The sequence below is a fragment of the Lampetra fluviatilis genome, chromosome 16 (assembly GCF_964198595.1).
Source record: "Lampetra fluviatilis chromosome 16, kcLamFluv1.1, whole genome shotgun sequence".
Lineage (NCBI taxonomy): Eukaryota > Metazoa > Chordata > Hyperoartia > Petromyzontiformes > Petromyzontidae > Lampetra > Lampetra fluviatilis.
The window spans coordinates 9,010,937-9,028,092 of NC_136290.1; the positions used below are offsets into that span (position 1 = coordinate 9,010,937).

The 17,156-nt window shown below is 47.2% G+C and overlaps 1 protein-coding gene across 5 annotated transcripts in view; it reads right to left on the reverse strand.

The window, feature by feature from the left end:
• OSBPL5 (oxysterol binding protein like 5) overlaps positions 1-17,156 on the reverse strand; it is a 125,183-nt gene that overhangs the window by 17,432 nt on the left and 90,595 nt on the right. For 4 of the 5 annotated variants that reach the window (XR_013637432.1, XM_078863638.1, XM_078863636.1 and 1 more), the window contains 8 exons: positions 12,033-12,189; positions 10,399-10,600; positions 9,756-9,940; positions 7,856-7,937; positions 7,013-7,111; positions 3,330-3,426; positions 2,044-2,142; positions 1,504-1,601 (listed from right to left, as the gene is read on the reverse strand). Coding sequence is in view for 4 of the 5 variants with exons in the window: in XM_078863638.1 (XP_078719764.1) it covers positions 1,504-1,601; positions 2,044-2,142; positions 3,330-3,426; positions 7,013-7,111; positions 7,856-7,937; positions 9,756-9,940; positions 10,399-10,600; positions 12,033-12,189 (1,019 nt within the window). In the remaining variant the exon portion in view is untranslated. The remainder of the gene's footprint in view (positions 1-1,503; positions 1,602-2,043; positions 2,143-3,329; positions 3,427-7,012; positions 7,112-7,855; positions 7,938-9,755; positions 9,941-10,398; positions 10,601-12,032; positions 12,190-17,156) is intronic. The other variant, XM_078863637.1, reaches the window with a different exon arrangement.

Here is a 17,156-nt window from a genome sequence, read left to right on the forward strand (position 1 = left end):
CGGGGAATGGCTTTAAAAGTTGAATAATCTCCTGTAGATGTAGATGCTACTGATTCTCCACGTTCTGCAGATGTAGATGCCACCACCGCCATCAATTGCGTGGTGGTTGAACTTACGACTCTCGGTCCGAACAGGCAACTGGACATATGGACAGGTTTGTTCGTATCTCTGAACGTACGTAAGTCGAATGTTCGTAAGTAGAGGAGTCCCCGTGTGTGCTATATATCAATACACTCGTGACATGTTTTTAACGCTCCTCTAAGACACAGGACGCTCGCTTTCACAATACCCCAATCAACGGTTGAGAGGTCAAGAGGGTCACCAGAGGTCAGTGGGGCACCTATCAATGGATCTCCCTCTATACAGTACAATAAGCGTACATAGCAATCTCAAGAAATTGAGCAAGCGCTATAGTTTCTTCTGAAGGTGGGATTGTTTTCAGATCATTTGTTTTTATTGAACTCACCTTTGTTTCTTGTCGCTTGCATTATGTAGGACCCCCCCCCATTAAATATGTATCACGCTTATGAATAATACAGCAGCAGTGCCTTTAGTGAATAGGGAAATAAAACGTGAATTACCATTGCACACAGACGAGCTTTTCATTCGTAATCTCATTGGACACTTCAGGGAGGAAGCGGTGGAGCATTTAACCCTTCTGATAACTGTTTCCCTTTTCGATGACATATGTGTACGTAATAGTTTTTTTATGGTTCCGATGACGTACGGAGGCTCCCACAAGGCCATGCAGGAAAGCGCGTGGCACAGCTTGGCGTCAGCTATCTTAGAGTGCGGCCGTGTCGCTCCAGTTCTCTGCGTCGCTACAGTCTTCTGCGGTGAGTTCAATGTCTTTTAAAAAGAACGGCGCTACGCCTCTCTAAGTAAAATTAGCGCCGAATCGATTGCGTGTTCCGAGATTCAGCGGCGAACGGGACATCCCACCCTGCAACTTGCAGTTGTCTCGAAATGGGAAAGGGTTAACAGCGCGCTTGTGCCCTACGAACGCTGCGAACTCGGTTCAAGTCCCGGCCACGACTGCCATCAGTGGCGAGTGATATCTGAACCAGTTGTACCCCTTCACCAACCCACACCACGATGGGCTTGGTGAAGTATGGCCAAACAGTCCCCATGGCTGACACGCCATGCGGTGGGAGGCCTTGATCCAGTCGTGGATTGACCAAAGGACTGTTCAATTGTAATCGCCGCAATAGGAGGTGGATGTAGGCACACCTTATATTAGCACAATTCTGATATAAAGCGACACATTGTTACATTGCACAGGTGAGGTGGAAGGCAAAGGACTTCTCCTGCTATAAGCACACTTCGGATATGAGCACACTTCGGATATGCTCCTAAGAAGTGTGCCTATATCCAGCGTCTATCCTCATGTACTATGCAATTGTTTTTGTAAAGAACGACACGGTGTATTGCTATGCATTTAGAAGCATGCATGTGTTAATGCAACAGCTTTAGCAATTGATGTGTGCTGGCTTTAGCATTTACCCTGAGCTTGAACTCAATGCTGGCGCTGTAGCCGGTCTTCTGGCACTCAATTCCAATCTTTCCACCAAGCTCCAGTGTCATGGTCCCATACAGAATGCCTGCAAAGGGGGGGGGGGGACGGAGATATTGACAGCTGGGATGATGAGTTAAGTCGATTATTGACAAATAATTATAGTGGACAACTGTTGCTGTGATCGATTACGTGCGCCCCTTTGAAAACTTATCCGCCACTCTGATGTCCCCTGCAAACCACAAACGGCATGACGTAAACCGATGATGCCTGTGACGTCACCAATCCAAGCCCATCACCTCCCGTCCAGCGGCACACGTGGGAACAGAGGTGAGACTTTTTTTCTGCACCCACCCCCCCACCCCAACATCCGGCCCCCTCCCCCAACAATTAGTTTGTATCCGATTATCCGAGTAATAATCGGCAAGCATAAATCGGAGAGCCCAGCTTTGGCGAAACGGGTTCGACTCCCCGCTCAGCGTGAGCGCGTTGGTCTTGCGAGGAGCGAGGGCCCCGGCTGTGGGCGGCACCTTTGCAGTGGGCGTAGGGCATGGTGATGACGTACTCCTCCCCTCGCTCCAGCAAGCTCAGGCGGACCGTGCCGTCGAGGATCGCCGACAGCGAGTTTCCTGGGAGGGTTCGAAAGGTCGGAGAGACGCAGAGCGAGTGACCGGGCAGCGATCGTCTCCCGTTTTGCAGCCCCCGAGCGAAGTAAAGGGAAATGACACATTTCTAGGCCAAGAGCGAGTATGTCCATCGGACATTGGCTGTTGATTTTTTGCGTAGCTTTTTTTTCCGGTATTTTTAAAATCCTCAATTTATTCCAATATTACGTCATGAGGAGAATTAACAAATCGTGCAAAGCAGTGCACCCCTTTGTTGTCAGATATTATCTGCAGAATAGATTTTTCACAGGATCTCTCTCAGGAGATCTGTGAAGTGATATTACAAATATATCAATCTTGATTTGAAGCTTTCGTGACTGCAGGAATCCATACTCTTTGGTTCTTTCGGTAAAGTCACGTAGGTAGAAAAAATAATAGATCACGACGTTTCGATCGCAACACAAGCAATCATATTCTTGGTTCTTTCAGTAAAGTCATGTAGAAGGGAAATAAAAAAATAATATAATAATAAAAATATAATATAAATATTATTTTATTATTTCCCTTCTACGTGACTTTACCGAAAGAACCAAGAATATGAATCCCTGCAGTCACGAAAGCTTTAAATAAAAAAATACAAGCAACCGTCTTCAGATGAAAAAGACTCATTTTGCGATCGAAGACTCTATTTCACCTGAAGATGGTTGCTTGTGTTGCAATCGAAACTTCGCGATCTATTATTTTTTCTACCTACGTGACTTTACCGAAAGAACCAAAGAGTATTACAAATATATATTTTACATCATAGGGGTGTGAACTTTCCCACACACACTCTGCTGTGAAATTGTCCCGTGACATTTAAAACCGCCAAAATCTTAACATTCTCGGAGATGTAAGTTGGGCAAACTCTTTTCACAGTTGCAGCAGTCACGCCAGAGCCGGCCCTAGACCTTTGGGGGCCCTAAGCAAAATTTGGTTGGAGGCCCCTTTGATGTATGATTTTTTTCACCCACTAGCTAGCAGTGACTCTAGGGGGCCCTCTGCTGGCCACGGGGCCCTTTGCAATTGCAAGGGTCGCTTAGTGGCTGGGCCGGCTCTGAGTCACGCCGTTTGTAAAACGTTGCGTCGACGAGTGCTCGTTGCGGCAGACTCTGCCGGCCGCGTTGGCGTTGCGTTGTCACGCAACCGAACGTCGAGGGGAGAGCCCTTACCGTAAAACTTTGATCGGGCGAACACGGTGGCGCTGATACAGAAGCCATCCTTCCGGTTGCTGACGTATATTGCGGAGACGGGAGGATGATGAGACACCTAGAAGGCAATGGAGACGGTTGTGGGTGTGTGTGTGTGTGCGAGCGGTCGCGTAGCGATTAGCGCGCTGAGCTACGAACCCGGTGACCTGAGTTTGATTCCCGCTTACGGCCAACATAACTGACAAATTTCTGAACTGGTCCTGGGCCTGCTTTAGGTCGACTCAGCCTTTAGTGAGTGCCTGGTGTGGTGTGTAAGCATCAGCACTGGGGAGACAAAGGCGGCCGAGCACGGTGTTGGCCACCCACCCCCTTGTGTGCCGTGTCGGCCTTCATAGTTTCTCGCTAACGGCACTTGTCATTACAGATCTGTTTGGGCTACGTCGCTAATACCCAAGGCGCGATCATTGAAACCAGTGTTCCTTCTAATAGGGAGCCCTCACCCACGTCAGAATTCCTTGGAAAAATAGTTGGCAACCCGCACGTGTTTATTTTCTAAAGCGAAACCCACGGCAGCTTCATTGGAAGTCATCCACTCTTGGTTGCCTTTTGTTGTGTTGTCTCGCCGCAGATGGCCACAGTTCAGTTCCTTGATTAGGTATAGCCCTGTGAGCCATTCGGCTCTTGGATCGGGTGCAACCGCAACAAACAAAAACATGAACAAGCAACATCTTAAAACACGGCAAAACCAATACCTCTGCCGTGGCTGACCATTGCTATAACGCTGTGGGCTCGCATGATATTGTTTTTTCCCGAGACCAAGGTACTCGGCAAACCTTCGGGCTACTATCAAAGGTTTGTTCATGAAGCCATCCAGATATATAAACATAACTTCAACCGAGAAGATGGATACTAATTGAGCAATCATTGGAAGGATGTTATTAACCAGGTAAAACCATAACTGTTTATGGTTGTTCAATCATATCTGCTGGGTACTAGTCTATTTTTCCGAGTTAATTTCCCCCCGCATCCCCAGCGTTTGGCATTGCTGCTGCATTGGCATTGTTGCTGCATTGGCATTGTTGCTGCATTGGCGTTGTTGCTTCATTGGCATTGTTGCTGCATTGGCGTTGTTGCTTCATTGGCATTGTTGCTGCATTGGCGTTGTTGCTTCATTGGCATTGTTGCTGCATTGGCGTTGTTGCTGCATTGGCATTGTTGCTGCATTGACGTTGTTGCTGCATTGATATTGTTGCTGCATTGGCATTGCTGCTACATTGGCATTGTTGCAGCATTGGCATTGTTGCTGCATTGGCATTGTTGCTACATTGGCATTGCTGCTGCATTGGCATTGTTGCTGCATTGGCATTGTTGCTGCATTGGCATTGTTGCTGCATTGGCATTGTTGCTGCATTGGCGTTGTTGCTTCATTGGCATTGTTGCTGCATTGGCATTGTTGCTGCATTGTCGTTGTTGCTTCATTGGCATTGTTGCTGCATTGGCATTGTTGCTGCATTGGCATTGCTGCTGCATTAACATTGCTGCTGCATTGGCACTTGTGCACCGCCCGTGTTTCCGAGTTAACTCCCCCCGCATCCCCCCCCCGCATCCCCCCCCCCCGCATCCCCCCAATCCCCCCAGCTCTCTCGGCCTTCCACTTCCAGCGCTGCCCACTCCCCCCCCCTCCAGCTTCACGTCCCTCTCCTAGCGTCCGCGCAGCGCTCCCCTCCCCTACCCCCCCTCTCTCTCCCCCCTTGCCCCCCCCCTCTCTTACCTATATAACCTCTTACCACGGCATCTCTCTCCCACTTCAGCAAAAAAAAAATTATTGCTGTGGTTTTCCCACCTGATGATGATTGCTTGTGTTGCAATGGGAACGTCGTGATTTGTTTTGATTTTATTTCAAACTACGTGACTTTACCGGAAGAGCCAAAGAGTGGAGTATCTTAAAGTGACTACGCGCAACAGAAAAATCCAGAGGGAGCATAACAATTCACCGTCTCCATCCGCGCAATCAAAAGCCGGCTAAATTCGTGCATTGTCAACTCTTCTCAAGGACACCCTCTCCATTATACATCCCAATGCCGTTCATCGCACGCACATTAGACGTACCCCCTGGGGGTGGGCGGAGCTAGGTTTGTGAGTCGTGCAGGCACTGGCGCCGTTTTGGATGGAGGAGATTAATTACAGCATTTATATGAAATATAAAAAATTAACCCGTAAAAACAAAGTTTTTCACTATAAATCCTTTATATGCGTGGCGGCTAGAGTCCTCTCGTCCTCTGGCTTGAGATGGCTGCCACTTATGGGTCAGATGATTGCCTGCCACCATTAAGCAATTGGTAATTAAATATATTTATTTTTTTCCTAAAAAGTGTAAGATTTTGGGAAAAAAAATTCACGAAAATAAATTGTCACGCACAACGAGTCTGTGTGCAAAATGTCAGCTCGATTGGATCACGGGAAGTGGGTTAAAAAACGACCGAAAGATTTGCACGGTCGTAAGCGCGCAAGCGAGCAACTGAACTTAATATTAAGGATTTATAAACAACTCGACACATTCGTCAAAGACACTGTGGCCTTAAAAAGAAAAACAGCATTTCAGAGGCGGCGTTTCGGGCAATAGCACTTCTTCACAGCACAAACGTTCAGACAGGCAGAGTGTATTAGGACAGCATTACAGTTTTGAGACGGTGGTATCTATGTGTGTGTTTATCAGTTACATTTTAAAAAACAATCAGCAAGGAGGTGTTGATCATGTAATACTGAAATAACATTTTGGTCACTAAGCCAGTGCCCATTCCAGTAAACATTGGTCCAATGGAGACTCATAGGCTGGTAGACCAAAACATGTTATTTAATTAATATTTAATTACCCACAATCCACCATGACAGGACATTATACAAATTTTGCGATTAGTTATATGGGTTAGCTATTCATAGGTCATAAGCACTCTTGTGATTATATAATGATTAAAGTGAGAATCAATAGAGTTTAAATGATTAAGTGCAAATTTCCGCTCGCACTAACTGCTTATTATTTACCGTGTCCATGATCAAACACGGACACTAGACAAAATATTATGATTCAAAGGGAACAACAGCTGTTAAATATGCATGGGGGAGATGCAGGTTTGGAATTGCAGAGACAGAGCAACACATGGATCAGGGAACAAAACACAACTCGCAGACATATTTAGTATGGAGCTGACTTAAAACTACACTAAAACCAGGTAAGGCCCGCTGAGCTATAGAGATCTTCAGAAGCGACCTGGCCACAAATGATAGGCCAACGAAGTGGCTTATCACGTGGAAATGTATTGCAGGCAAATACTCTAAACGCACGTTTCTAAATGTGGAGGGAAAAACCGGGGAACCCGGCGAAAAATCCACGCGACCACGGGAAGAACATGCAAACTCCAAATATAGGTGTCGGGAACGGGATCGAACCAACAGCCTCCTGTATACCAGGTGAGGTAGTTAACATCTCGCAACCTTGGCACCATATAGAAGGCACGCTGGCCAATTGATGCAAATTGCGGCCAAAGGAGAGAACATGCCCACAAGGGGGTGACCGTCAAAGTGAAGGAGTTACGAGACCAGCTGATGTGCTGATGTGAAGTGAGATGTAACGTGGCATCAGGCGACGATGAAGGATGGTGACGTCGTGAGGAGGCATTCGTCCATAAGTAGATAAACAATGATACCTGTTCAGCGATGTAGTAGGTCTTGCTGTCGGTGGAGGGATGGTACCACATGCATCGGAAAGTTTCTCCAAGAATTGGGTTGTAAGGCTTCTTTGGTCCCTTTTAAATAGAGGAAAAACCACAATTCAGCATTCCCTCGGTGCGGACTCCGCACAGCAGGGTGACATGTTGATGGACTGCAGCTTTATCGAGCACAACAGTGTTTGCGGCAGCCTAATATGAGTCTGTCTCATTAGGGTGACTTAGTGTGTGTGTGTGGTAGAGCAAGTCTCAGAGCAGTCAAGACAACAATTGACTGCTTGTGGTGTATATATATATCTCAATTATCGATTTATATGTAAAAAAATATTAATGTTTTTGTTCGGTAGTTAATATTACGTAATTTTCTTCACGCGAATAAGTTAAATATGGTAACTTTTTTCTTCCTAATTGTGTCATAAGGTTCCCATTGTGTTTTGTTTATAGATTGAAATTGCTCTTTTGCAGTATACATATTTTGGCAGATGTCTCCCTTGAAATAAGGATCTTCCGGTTTAAATTGGCTCTTAGTGACATGAGCGTGCACTATACTAAATGTAAACTCTGTATCCCTTTGTCTAATTATACATCTTATGGAGAGACAGGAGCCCTGCTATGAAAATGTGGAATTCACGTTTGTTTACTGGACTGGAATTGGACATAGCTGATGTTTTTCGTCTGAAGTATACACGCATGCCGTCTTGAATCGCGCTTGTAACACTTATTTTTTTTGCTTATACATCTGATCGAAAATATAACTTTTCGTGATAGATTTCGCTTCGACATGCGCCGCAACATTTTCATGGTGGGCCTTTTCTCGAGTACCTGTGGTTTTTTGTAGAAGCCGGAGAGATACCACTGTACCACCTGTTTCATGCGGCCGTAGGCATTCTCCTCCAATGCCGCTCTGGTGAAACAAAACAACCCGCACCGCTCTAAACGTCTTAACTGAATCTCGCAAAGCCACGGAGGCCGCATCCCCATGGCAACGAGTGAGCGAGCTGGCTCGGTACTCGTACCGGGCTGGATCCAATATCCAGTAAACATGCAACATCGAGCCACCATTGGCATGTGTATTCTAGGTTATTTCGGTAAAGTCACGTAGAAGGTAAATAAAATAATATAAAACAATAAAAATTCTCACAAATCTTGAGAATTTTTATTGTTTTATATTATTTTATTTCCCTTCTACGTGACCTTACCGAAAGAACCAAGAATATGAATCCCTGCAGTCACGAAAGCCTTAAATCAAAATTCATTGGCATGTGGTTGAAGCTGATGTACCAACATTGGCTTAACGTTCCATGTTTACTGGGCAGTTCCCATTCCAAGGGCAGTTATCCCAGATTAAACGAATTCAAAGCTTGCAGCCATGACCACCCCCACCCCCAAAAGGCAGGGTTAGAGATCTGTGCTGCACTTTATCTTTAAAAGTGACGCCGATTGCATTCAGCCCGGTTGCCAACTTGCGTTGCGCACAAACGTCGCCATCGGTGTCCGGTCATCCATCATCGATGTGGCCTTTACCAAGTGATGCCCAGCTACTGAAGGTCTTTGGTCATTGATCGCTCTGCTTGCTCATGGCTGCATCCACAGCCCCCTCTACTTTGGTTTCTTACGCAGGTCACAGGCTATGGGAGTGGCCTTAACGAGATAAAATTTGAGATGCCACCTGCATCCTTTGTTTTTCAATTGCCAAGCCAAGCTCGTGCAACCCGATCCCATGCTTGGGGTTCTGTACATGTGTCGTGATCCGCAGCATTGTTACGTGCCTGGCAGAGTGGGCGTTGTTGTGCGGGGATGGGTGGGACATAGGGGAGGGGGTGATCCCATGGCGTACCATGATTCATGGAGCACAGGGACACGGATCTGTATGAATATATGTACGTTTAACTTCTATCGCACCATACGTAGTCGACCGTGATCATCGGGGAATCTGGACCCTGCTGTTGTTTCTGCGGCCAAAGCTGGGATGTTCCCGGGCTGGCAGAGCCTGGTTCCCAGTAGTCTTGTATCCCTTTTCCACTGGCACATCCAAGCCATTCCAGGGCTGTATGAAGCTAGGCCGTCGTAGGTCAGGAGGAGCAGGTTGCTTTTCCCACTGCAGAAGCCAAGCCATGCCACGCTGGCATCACACGTGATGCGTGACGTCATATCAACGACGCGGCGACACCGTGTCCTCACAGTGTACTGACTGACGTCACATGCAATGATTGCGTCATTAGTCCCGCCCCTTGGCCCTGATTGGTCCCGAGGTAGATTCAAATGTTTTTGTGAGGCCAGCCTATATCGCAGTTTGGTTCTGGCTTGGCATGACTAATAGCCAGTGGAAAATCACCCTTCCTTACCTTGAGGGCCCTTCGCCAGCTCGGCTCGGATGTGCCGGTGGAAAAAGGGACAATCTTCTCATTCTTCTGTGCGGCTGATGTAGATGCAGAGCAACGACTACGATTTCACACCCAGGTGGTCATGCCAGATAGCCGCGTCAGGAGCAGCGGAGAGTGTTTCGCTGTGGATGATGGCAGCCTTCACGCGGCCCACTCTGTTCAGTGAGAAATCACGACGAACGGCGCCAATGCGGCGACCGAACGTCGACCGTCGATCTCCCGGTCTCCGGAGCAACGACACGGCACAAAGGGACAACGAAAGCGACGGTGCCGGGACTTCTGCGAGCATTTGGTGTGCGCGCAAGGGATTGGCCGGGTCGCCGAGTCGGGCGGCTCACTGCGAGAGCAGGTCGGCGTGGTAGTAGTAGTCGGAGAGCTTGTCCAGAAAAGACCTCGGCTCCAGCACGAAGGTGGGCAACACCACGCGCGACAGGTCCATGCCTGGCCGCAGCTGCTTGATGAGACCCCAGATGAGACCCTTGTGCTCCTCCGACACCTCCTCCATCTGCGACAGTTCCCCCACCTGCGCGGGACCGCAAAGCATTTGCCGCGTCGTCACGGACCGAGAATTGACCACTGGGCATCATCATCGTCATTATTCGGTGATGCTGCTGCTGCTGCTGCTGCGTTGGCAGTGGTGCGCGAGGACAAATTCCGCACACCTCCGATTGGCAGGGTTGGCTACGTACGGTGTGCAAAAAGTTAAACATGCATACGTGCAGATAACAAGGTGCTCGTAAATCAGAAAAAGTAAAAAAAATACATAATTAGCAACATTTTCAGAAGTGGCCATTCTTCGTAGCGCAATGCGAGAAGAGGAGGCAACGGCCACTGACAGAAAACTTAATATTTTCGTGTCCTGTGAAGACTCACAGATTTCCCAGGACAGCCACCTCAACAAGAGCACAATTATCGGGGGGGGGGCGGGGAGAAGAAAATAAAACACCAGGAGAGGTGGTGCCGCCATCTCTGGAGGCTCACCTGGCCCAGCTCTTCGTCGGTCTGCTGGCAGTACGTAGTCTCCTTGAGCCGCCCGCTGCCCCTGATGCTGTCGTCGGCTCTCTCCGACGTGTCCGAGTCGCTGTCTTCGCTGTGCGCGCCCTCGTCCCCGTCGCTGTCCGACCTGTCGGACACCCCCTCCACGTCCGTGAGGTGCGTCTGCGTCGCCTCGCTCTCATGTGTCCTGGCCAAGCCCAGTACAGGGGAGGGAGGGCAGGCGAGGTGGGAGGATGGGGGGGGGGGGGGAGGGCATTGCCGGGGTTGGCGCGACACGGTGACTTGGGACGATGAAGCCCTTGTAATGAGCGGCAGTCGCACGACCGCTCGGCCACGTTGCCATTCCCGTAGTTGTGTCAGAATCCCACGGCGGCTGATAGTGTATCATGCACGGTTGGCTACTTACGGTGCGAAAGAAGTTTAACGTGCATACATCTGCAGTGGTGTTCCACTCGAGCCGGGCTATTAAGTCATCGATTACTGTACCGACTGTCAACTTCCTGCATGTGCCGCTGGATGGAAGATGGTGAGACGGGGGGCTTGGTGACGTCGTCGTCGTCGTCAATGGCCGTGCCACACCGCGAGTGGCCTGTAGTGGGCTTACTGCCTTTGGCAGGCAGGATGTGGGGACTGTCACCATTTTTAAACGGGCCCGAGTAATAGCGTCGCGGTTAGTTCACCGCGGTATGAAACTGTTGATCTGAGTTCAATCCCTCGCCACGGCCAACATCGTTGGTGAGCGATATCTGAGCCAGTGCTGCACCCTTGTTGAGCAACTCGCACGAATCGGCGTGCTTAAATACGTCACAGTCAAACAACCCCCGTGAGCGACGACACAGTGTGGGGTTGGACTTGAACTTCTTTCGCACCGCACGTAGCCAACCGTGTTCATCGTAGGTGGCCTTCATACAGCAGTAGATTAACCGTAAGTTATTTTCTGTTAATCTGTGGACAGTTTGCAAACCGCGATAATCGCACAATGACTGTGAATGCAAATAGAGCGGAGAGAATGGATCAACGGATGCCACGGTCGGATGTGCTTTCCCAGCTGTCTGGAACACTCTTCCTTCCGATATTAGGAAGCCACTGGAGCTATTCACTTTTAAAACTAATTTCTATAAAACTGCATTCGTGTTTTAGTTTGTTGCCCTTCCCCTGTACCTCCGATTGGCACGGTAGGCTACGTACGCTGCGAAAGAAGTTCAACATACACACAGCAGAATTATTTGCTACCTTGGATGGCTACTGAAGGCAGACTCGATATCAAAATGGGGAAATAAAAGAGGCAGGCTAGCGCAGGTTGGAGTGCTTCTGGAAAGCTGAAGCTGACAGTGAAAAGTAACGTACCCATCGTACCCGGGGGAAAAATGTATTAATCACTGCCTGCTATGAGGTATCATTCAGAAACTCGGTCATTAGCAAAAAAAAACAGAACAAAAACTAGAATTGTGCAAAGAAGCATGGAGAGAGGCACGTTTGGAATTACATTAGTTTGCGTTTAGTTTGTTGTCCTTCCCCCGCACCTCCGATTAGCACGGTTGGCCACGTACGGTGCCAAACATATGGTGCATACATACGGCATGCCGCGCCATGCCGCGTCTCAAAAGTGGGGGTCGTACTGCGAGCCGTCGTGCAGAGTCCCAGTGCGGAGCAGCCCCAGCAGGGTGCCGTCAGCCTGTACGACCTTCTCCACGTCCTTGCCTTCCCGCGCCATCGTCCGCTTGAGCAGACTGGAGCAGCGCAGCGCCAGCTCCAGCGCGTCCATCCAGCAACGGCCTACATGCGGACGAGCGGGAAAGACAGACGGGCGGTGAGCCGATGCCAATTTCCCCCGCCACACCCTCCACCTCGCCCAAGCTCTGCAGTCCTCTACATATTGAGGTGTTATCTGCCAATTAATGAGATTATACATTTAGATTGAAAGCTTTCGTGACTGCAGGGATTCATATTCTTGGTTCTTTCGGTAAAGTCACGTAGAAGGGAAACAATAAAATAATAAAAATTGCAGGACAAAATTAGATTTTTTTTTTCAAATTTTCTTGCTGTGGATTTCACACCTGATGATGATTGCTTGTGTTGCAGTCGAAACTTCGTGAGAATTTGTATTGTTTTATATTTTTATCATTTTATTATTTCACTTCTACGTGACTTTACCGAAAGAACCAAGAATATGAGATTCTACATGTCGGAAGAAACCGGAGCACCCGGAGTAACGTTACGTCTTGTACAGATGGAACAGGTGAGAAGTACAGTTCAAGCTTTGCTGGAATGCCTTCTCCTGGCGAGCCCTGGCATGGTACCCGCTCGACGCACGCGGGGAATGGATTTTCACAACGCTTGTGCGGTGATCCAGCAACTGACAACTGCCTCCACATTGCTGGATTACGGGCCACGTTCGTAGCCACCGCTAGCCGTGATCAACCGCCATAGAGCAGCGGGTGTGGTGGGCCGGCGAGGGTGGCCAACCACTCAGAATCAGAATATGTATTTACACTGGAGGAATTCGATGAGCTCCAGAGCTCTTTTTTCACCGATGTCCCGACATGTGTCGATGTAGTCCAAGGCCCAGAGCAGAAATTGGACAGGCTAAGGTAGCAAAACTCCAGTACAGGTACCGCAATGGCTAATAATAGTGGATTGATATTCTTAGGTTTTTTTCGGTAAAGTCACGTAGGTAAAAAAATAAATTAAAATTAATAATCCTTGCAGTCACGAAAGCTTCAAATCTAGAATAGTGGATTGCTTGATAACGCACGCATTTCAAATGGTTATCACAGTCCACTGCCAGAAAATAAATTGGAACCACGAATGTGATGCCATCTTGAGGTGGAATCGAAAAGTTAATCTGGTCTGGGCTCGTGGACTAAAAGTGGCTAAGAGACACCCACAAGGCTTTGAACGGGCATCGTGTTATTTTTAATGCTGCATCTTTCACACTTCAACAAAGTGACATAAAAGCTGAATACGCTGACGGTCGAACCTTTAAATACACAGCGGCCGAAGAACAGCAGGCTCAGTACTTAGTCAGGAGCGAGTAGTTGGGTAAATTAAAAAAAATTGTGCTTCAGCAGAACTCACACGTGTGACCAATCGCCGCTGGGAATTATTTTCTGCTATGACAGCCTCAACTTTCACATTTGTGGATGTGCCCCTGGCCGGCTGGTCCAGAGGTCAAAACACTGAGCCGGTATTGCTGAGAACCTGAGTTTGAGTTTGGGTTTCAGATGCCCATTGTTAAATTGAGTTGTCAAGTGTAGTGAGAGTCAATGATCTTTGTCTGGTCCGCAACGACTGAGTAGAAAATAAAAAAACTAAAAAACCCACCCATCCCATTTCATTTGGGTTGTCACTGAATTTGCCTAAATTCCATCTCTTGAGAATTAAGACTATCAATTTGATTGTTGTGGGATGAAGATCTCTCTGTGGCGGGACGTGTGTGTGAGAATGCAGCCCGAGTGTGTGGGGTAAACCAAATCGCTTGAAGGGGCCACGGAAGAAGTTACGTGGAAATCTGCTTCCTTGGATTGTTCTGTACAAGACGGGGTGAAGGGCTGCTGTGCGAAAGCTTCACGTAATTAATTTTTCTCATCTTCTTGGTTCTTTCGGTAAAGTCACGAATGACGCTGTCGCCTCGACAGACCTGGTTTTCACCTGAGGACGGCTGCTTGCGTTGTGGCCGAAACGTCGTGAGAATTATTTTATTATGTTTTATTTTAATTATTTTATTACTTCCCTTCTACGTGACTTTACCGAAACAAACCAAGAAGATGAATCCCTGCATTCACAAAAGCTTTAAATCGAAATTTAATTTTTCTCATGATATACGATGCTTCGTAGCACAAATGGAATATAATTGCAAAATAAATCTAACTGTGACAGTGGTGGGAGATTGAGAAATACTGATACAATATCACGATACAACATTTTCTTTTTATATATCATTCTTCAAGAAGAGCATCCTACAGCACTTTACAATAAAATAAAAAAAATAAAAATCCATTGGCCGATCAATCCAGTAAAAAAAAAACAAGCTAATTCAAACCAATATTGTTTTAAAATTTGATTTCCACATATGTGGTTGTACTCTTTGGATCTTTCGGTAAAGTCACGTAGGTATAAAATAATATTCGGCTGTGCCAGAATTTCTGATATGACTTGAAATAAGCGTTCCAGAGGCAGGGAGCATCGGAACAAAATGCCTTTGCCCCCTCCAAATTTTAGACGATGGCTTCCCGGAACTACCAAATAATTCAGCGTTCATTGATCTCGATGCAGGCGACCTGGAGAGTACGGTGTCAGGACTTCCTGGAAATATGAAGGCCCAAGACCACGAAGGGCCTCGTAAGTAGTTATCAGAATTTTTAATGTCGGTCCTGAAATTGAGAGCAAGCCAGTGCAGTGATTTCAGTGGTGGTGTGATGCTGTGAATGCAGTATGCGATGAGCACTGCGTCTGTAGCATTTTGAAGCAGTTGGAGCCACTGTGTTCGTAATCGGAAAGGTCAGCAGAGCATTCGAGAAATCAAGCTGAGAAATTACAAAAACCAACACCCCAGCATCTTTATCGGAGGGAATGGATCTCACTTTGGCAATTCTTCTCAAGTGATAAAATGAGGCCTTCATAACAGATAATGTGGGTGGTAAAACACAGTTTTAAATCCATAGTGATTCCCAAGCTTTTCAATGGATGGAATCAAAAGATTACCATCAACAGAGCTTTCAATATGGGGTGATTGGGTTCAACTGTGTCTGCAGCCCACTGATAGCACCTTCATTTTTTACTTAAGAGACAATTTGAAGCCATCCATAGATGCATTTCACTCAGCCCCAAGAGAGCATCGAAACCGCCATCTCCGATTTATCATGAAGAGAACATCACAACTTAACGGCAGGTTCCGTGAGGCAGAGAGGCAGCAGTTGGCATAGCAATGCTGACCGCATAAACACCATAGTCCATTTGCTGGCTGAGCGACTTAAGCCAAAATGTCTTGACTTGGTGCAGGGGACCTTTTTTAATGGGTGACCAGAGGACACATCATTTAGGAACCGCTTTAATATGCTGGACTGCTTGTATGGGGATGTGCCTTAATGTGCTTGGCTTCAAGCATACGCTCCTCCGCCCTGTGTGTACATGTCAACCTTGGCGGATTTGTAGGCTCGAGTATAACACTTCTCTGCCGACCCTGTGTACGGGGCAGCCATGAAAGATTTGTGCTCGTTATTTCAGCAGGCAATTGCACTGTGCACTCTCACGCAATGGCGGAGCTAGGATTTTCAGGTTAGGGGGGGGGCAGCCCTTCCAGCAATGAAAAATGATAGAGGAGTTGTTAGTAAGGACTTGTCCCGTGCTTTTTATTCGACGCGTGTGCGACGATGGCGCAACCATCAATCGAGGGTCGAATTCGAACCGTGTTGTGTGATCGGCATCGCGCTCGCTGAAGGTGAATGCCTTCAGGGAAGTTGTGTACTGTATATGCAACTGCGCACAATTCTGTGAGTCACTTATAACTGCTTTGCCGTTACTTATTGCCAATTATGGACTCAGACTCTTGTCCTATCATCTCATAGAGTCCCTGGCACATAATAATATGCTACACAATGGCAGTGGGGGTCGCAAAATTCCGATTTATTACTAATTAACCCCAATTATCCGATCGAAATTTGGGATTTCGATTGGATCATTGGGGGGGCACGTGCCACCCCCATCCCCCACTGGCTCTGTCAGTGCTCTCCAGCGATGCCCTAATGAGCCAAACAGTGCCCGTAGCATTCAGAGAAATGGACCAAGCATCGGTTCACAAAGAGTTGGGTTCGGTGTAGGGTTAACAACACTTGTCCTGGTTTTCCCAGGATTGCCATCTGGATGAGGTGACCACCCTGGGAAATATCCTAAGTCTTCCCCGTGACGTAATAGTGAGCCACTCACTCCTCTTCCCGTGTTGTGAGATATTCGTCCCATGACATGTTCATGCTTTTTTCTTCAGCTCAGAGGTGGCAACCCGAATTGGGTATCTAAATAGCTGAAAAGATCTGTGGCTTGCAATGCTGAGCCAGTCTTCACGAAGTTGACAGATACATTCCTTTCAGCCACCAGACAATTTGTGTAAAGAATCATTCTGAAAACACCTGTATGTGTGGTATTGTAATTAATATACACACATTTAAGAAATAAACAAAAATCATGAATTATTCAAGATTTTTGGTTTGTGTATAGCAAATAAATATGTAATAATGCATCAAATGATTCAAAACGGATTCCCACCCTGACTATACACACATTGGATAACGTGTGTGAGGATAATTCATGTATTCATGACTTTGGCAAATTATATACAGAATTATATGCCAATGGTACATGTAAGCCAACCTGCAAAGGAGACAGAACACAACAGACACAACGCAGATGGAACGGTAAAAAAAAATACCACGCGAAAGAAAAAAAAATATTGAATACAATTTGAACAACTGTTACGTGACTCGGAGCGTCGCAGACAGCTCTTACGCACGAAACCCTGCTCAGCCTACTTGGCTGAAACACTTTGACGCATTTAAAGAAAAAATATATGTATATCAAATTTAGGACACCATTGTTGTGGATGCATTGAGCTGAGGTTTTAAAAGGCGACCGGACAGCACCAATGTTCATTTCCAAACGTGTTTTTCAAGTGTTCACAAATGCAATCGGGAAACACATTCTGGCCCTGCCACGCACGGCAGAGGGTGGCTGGGGCTAAGATGGTAACT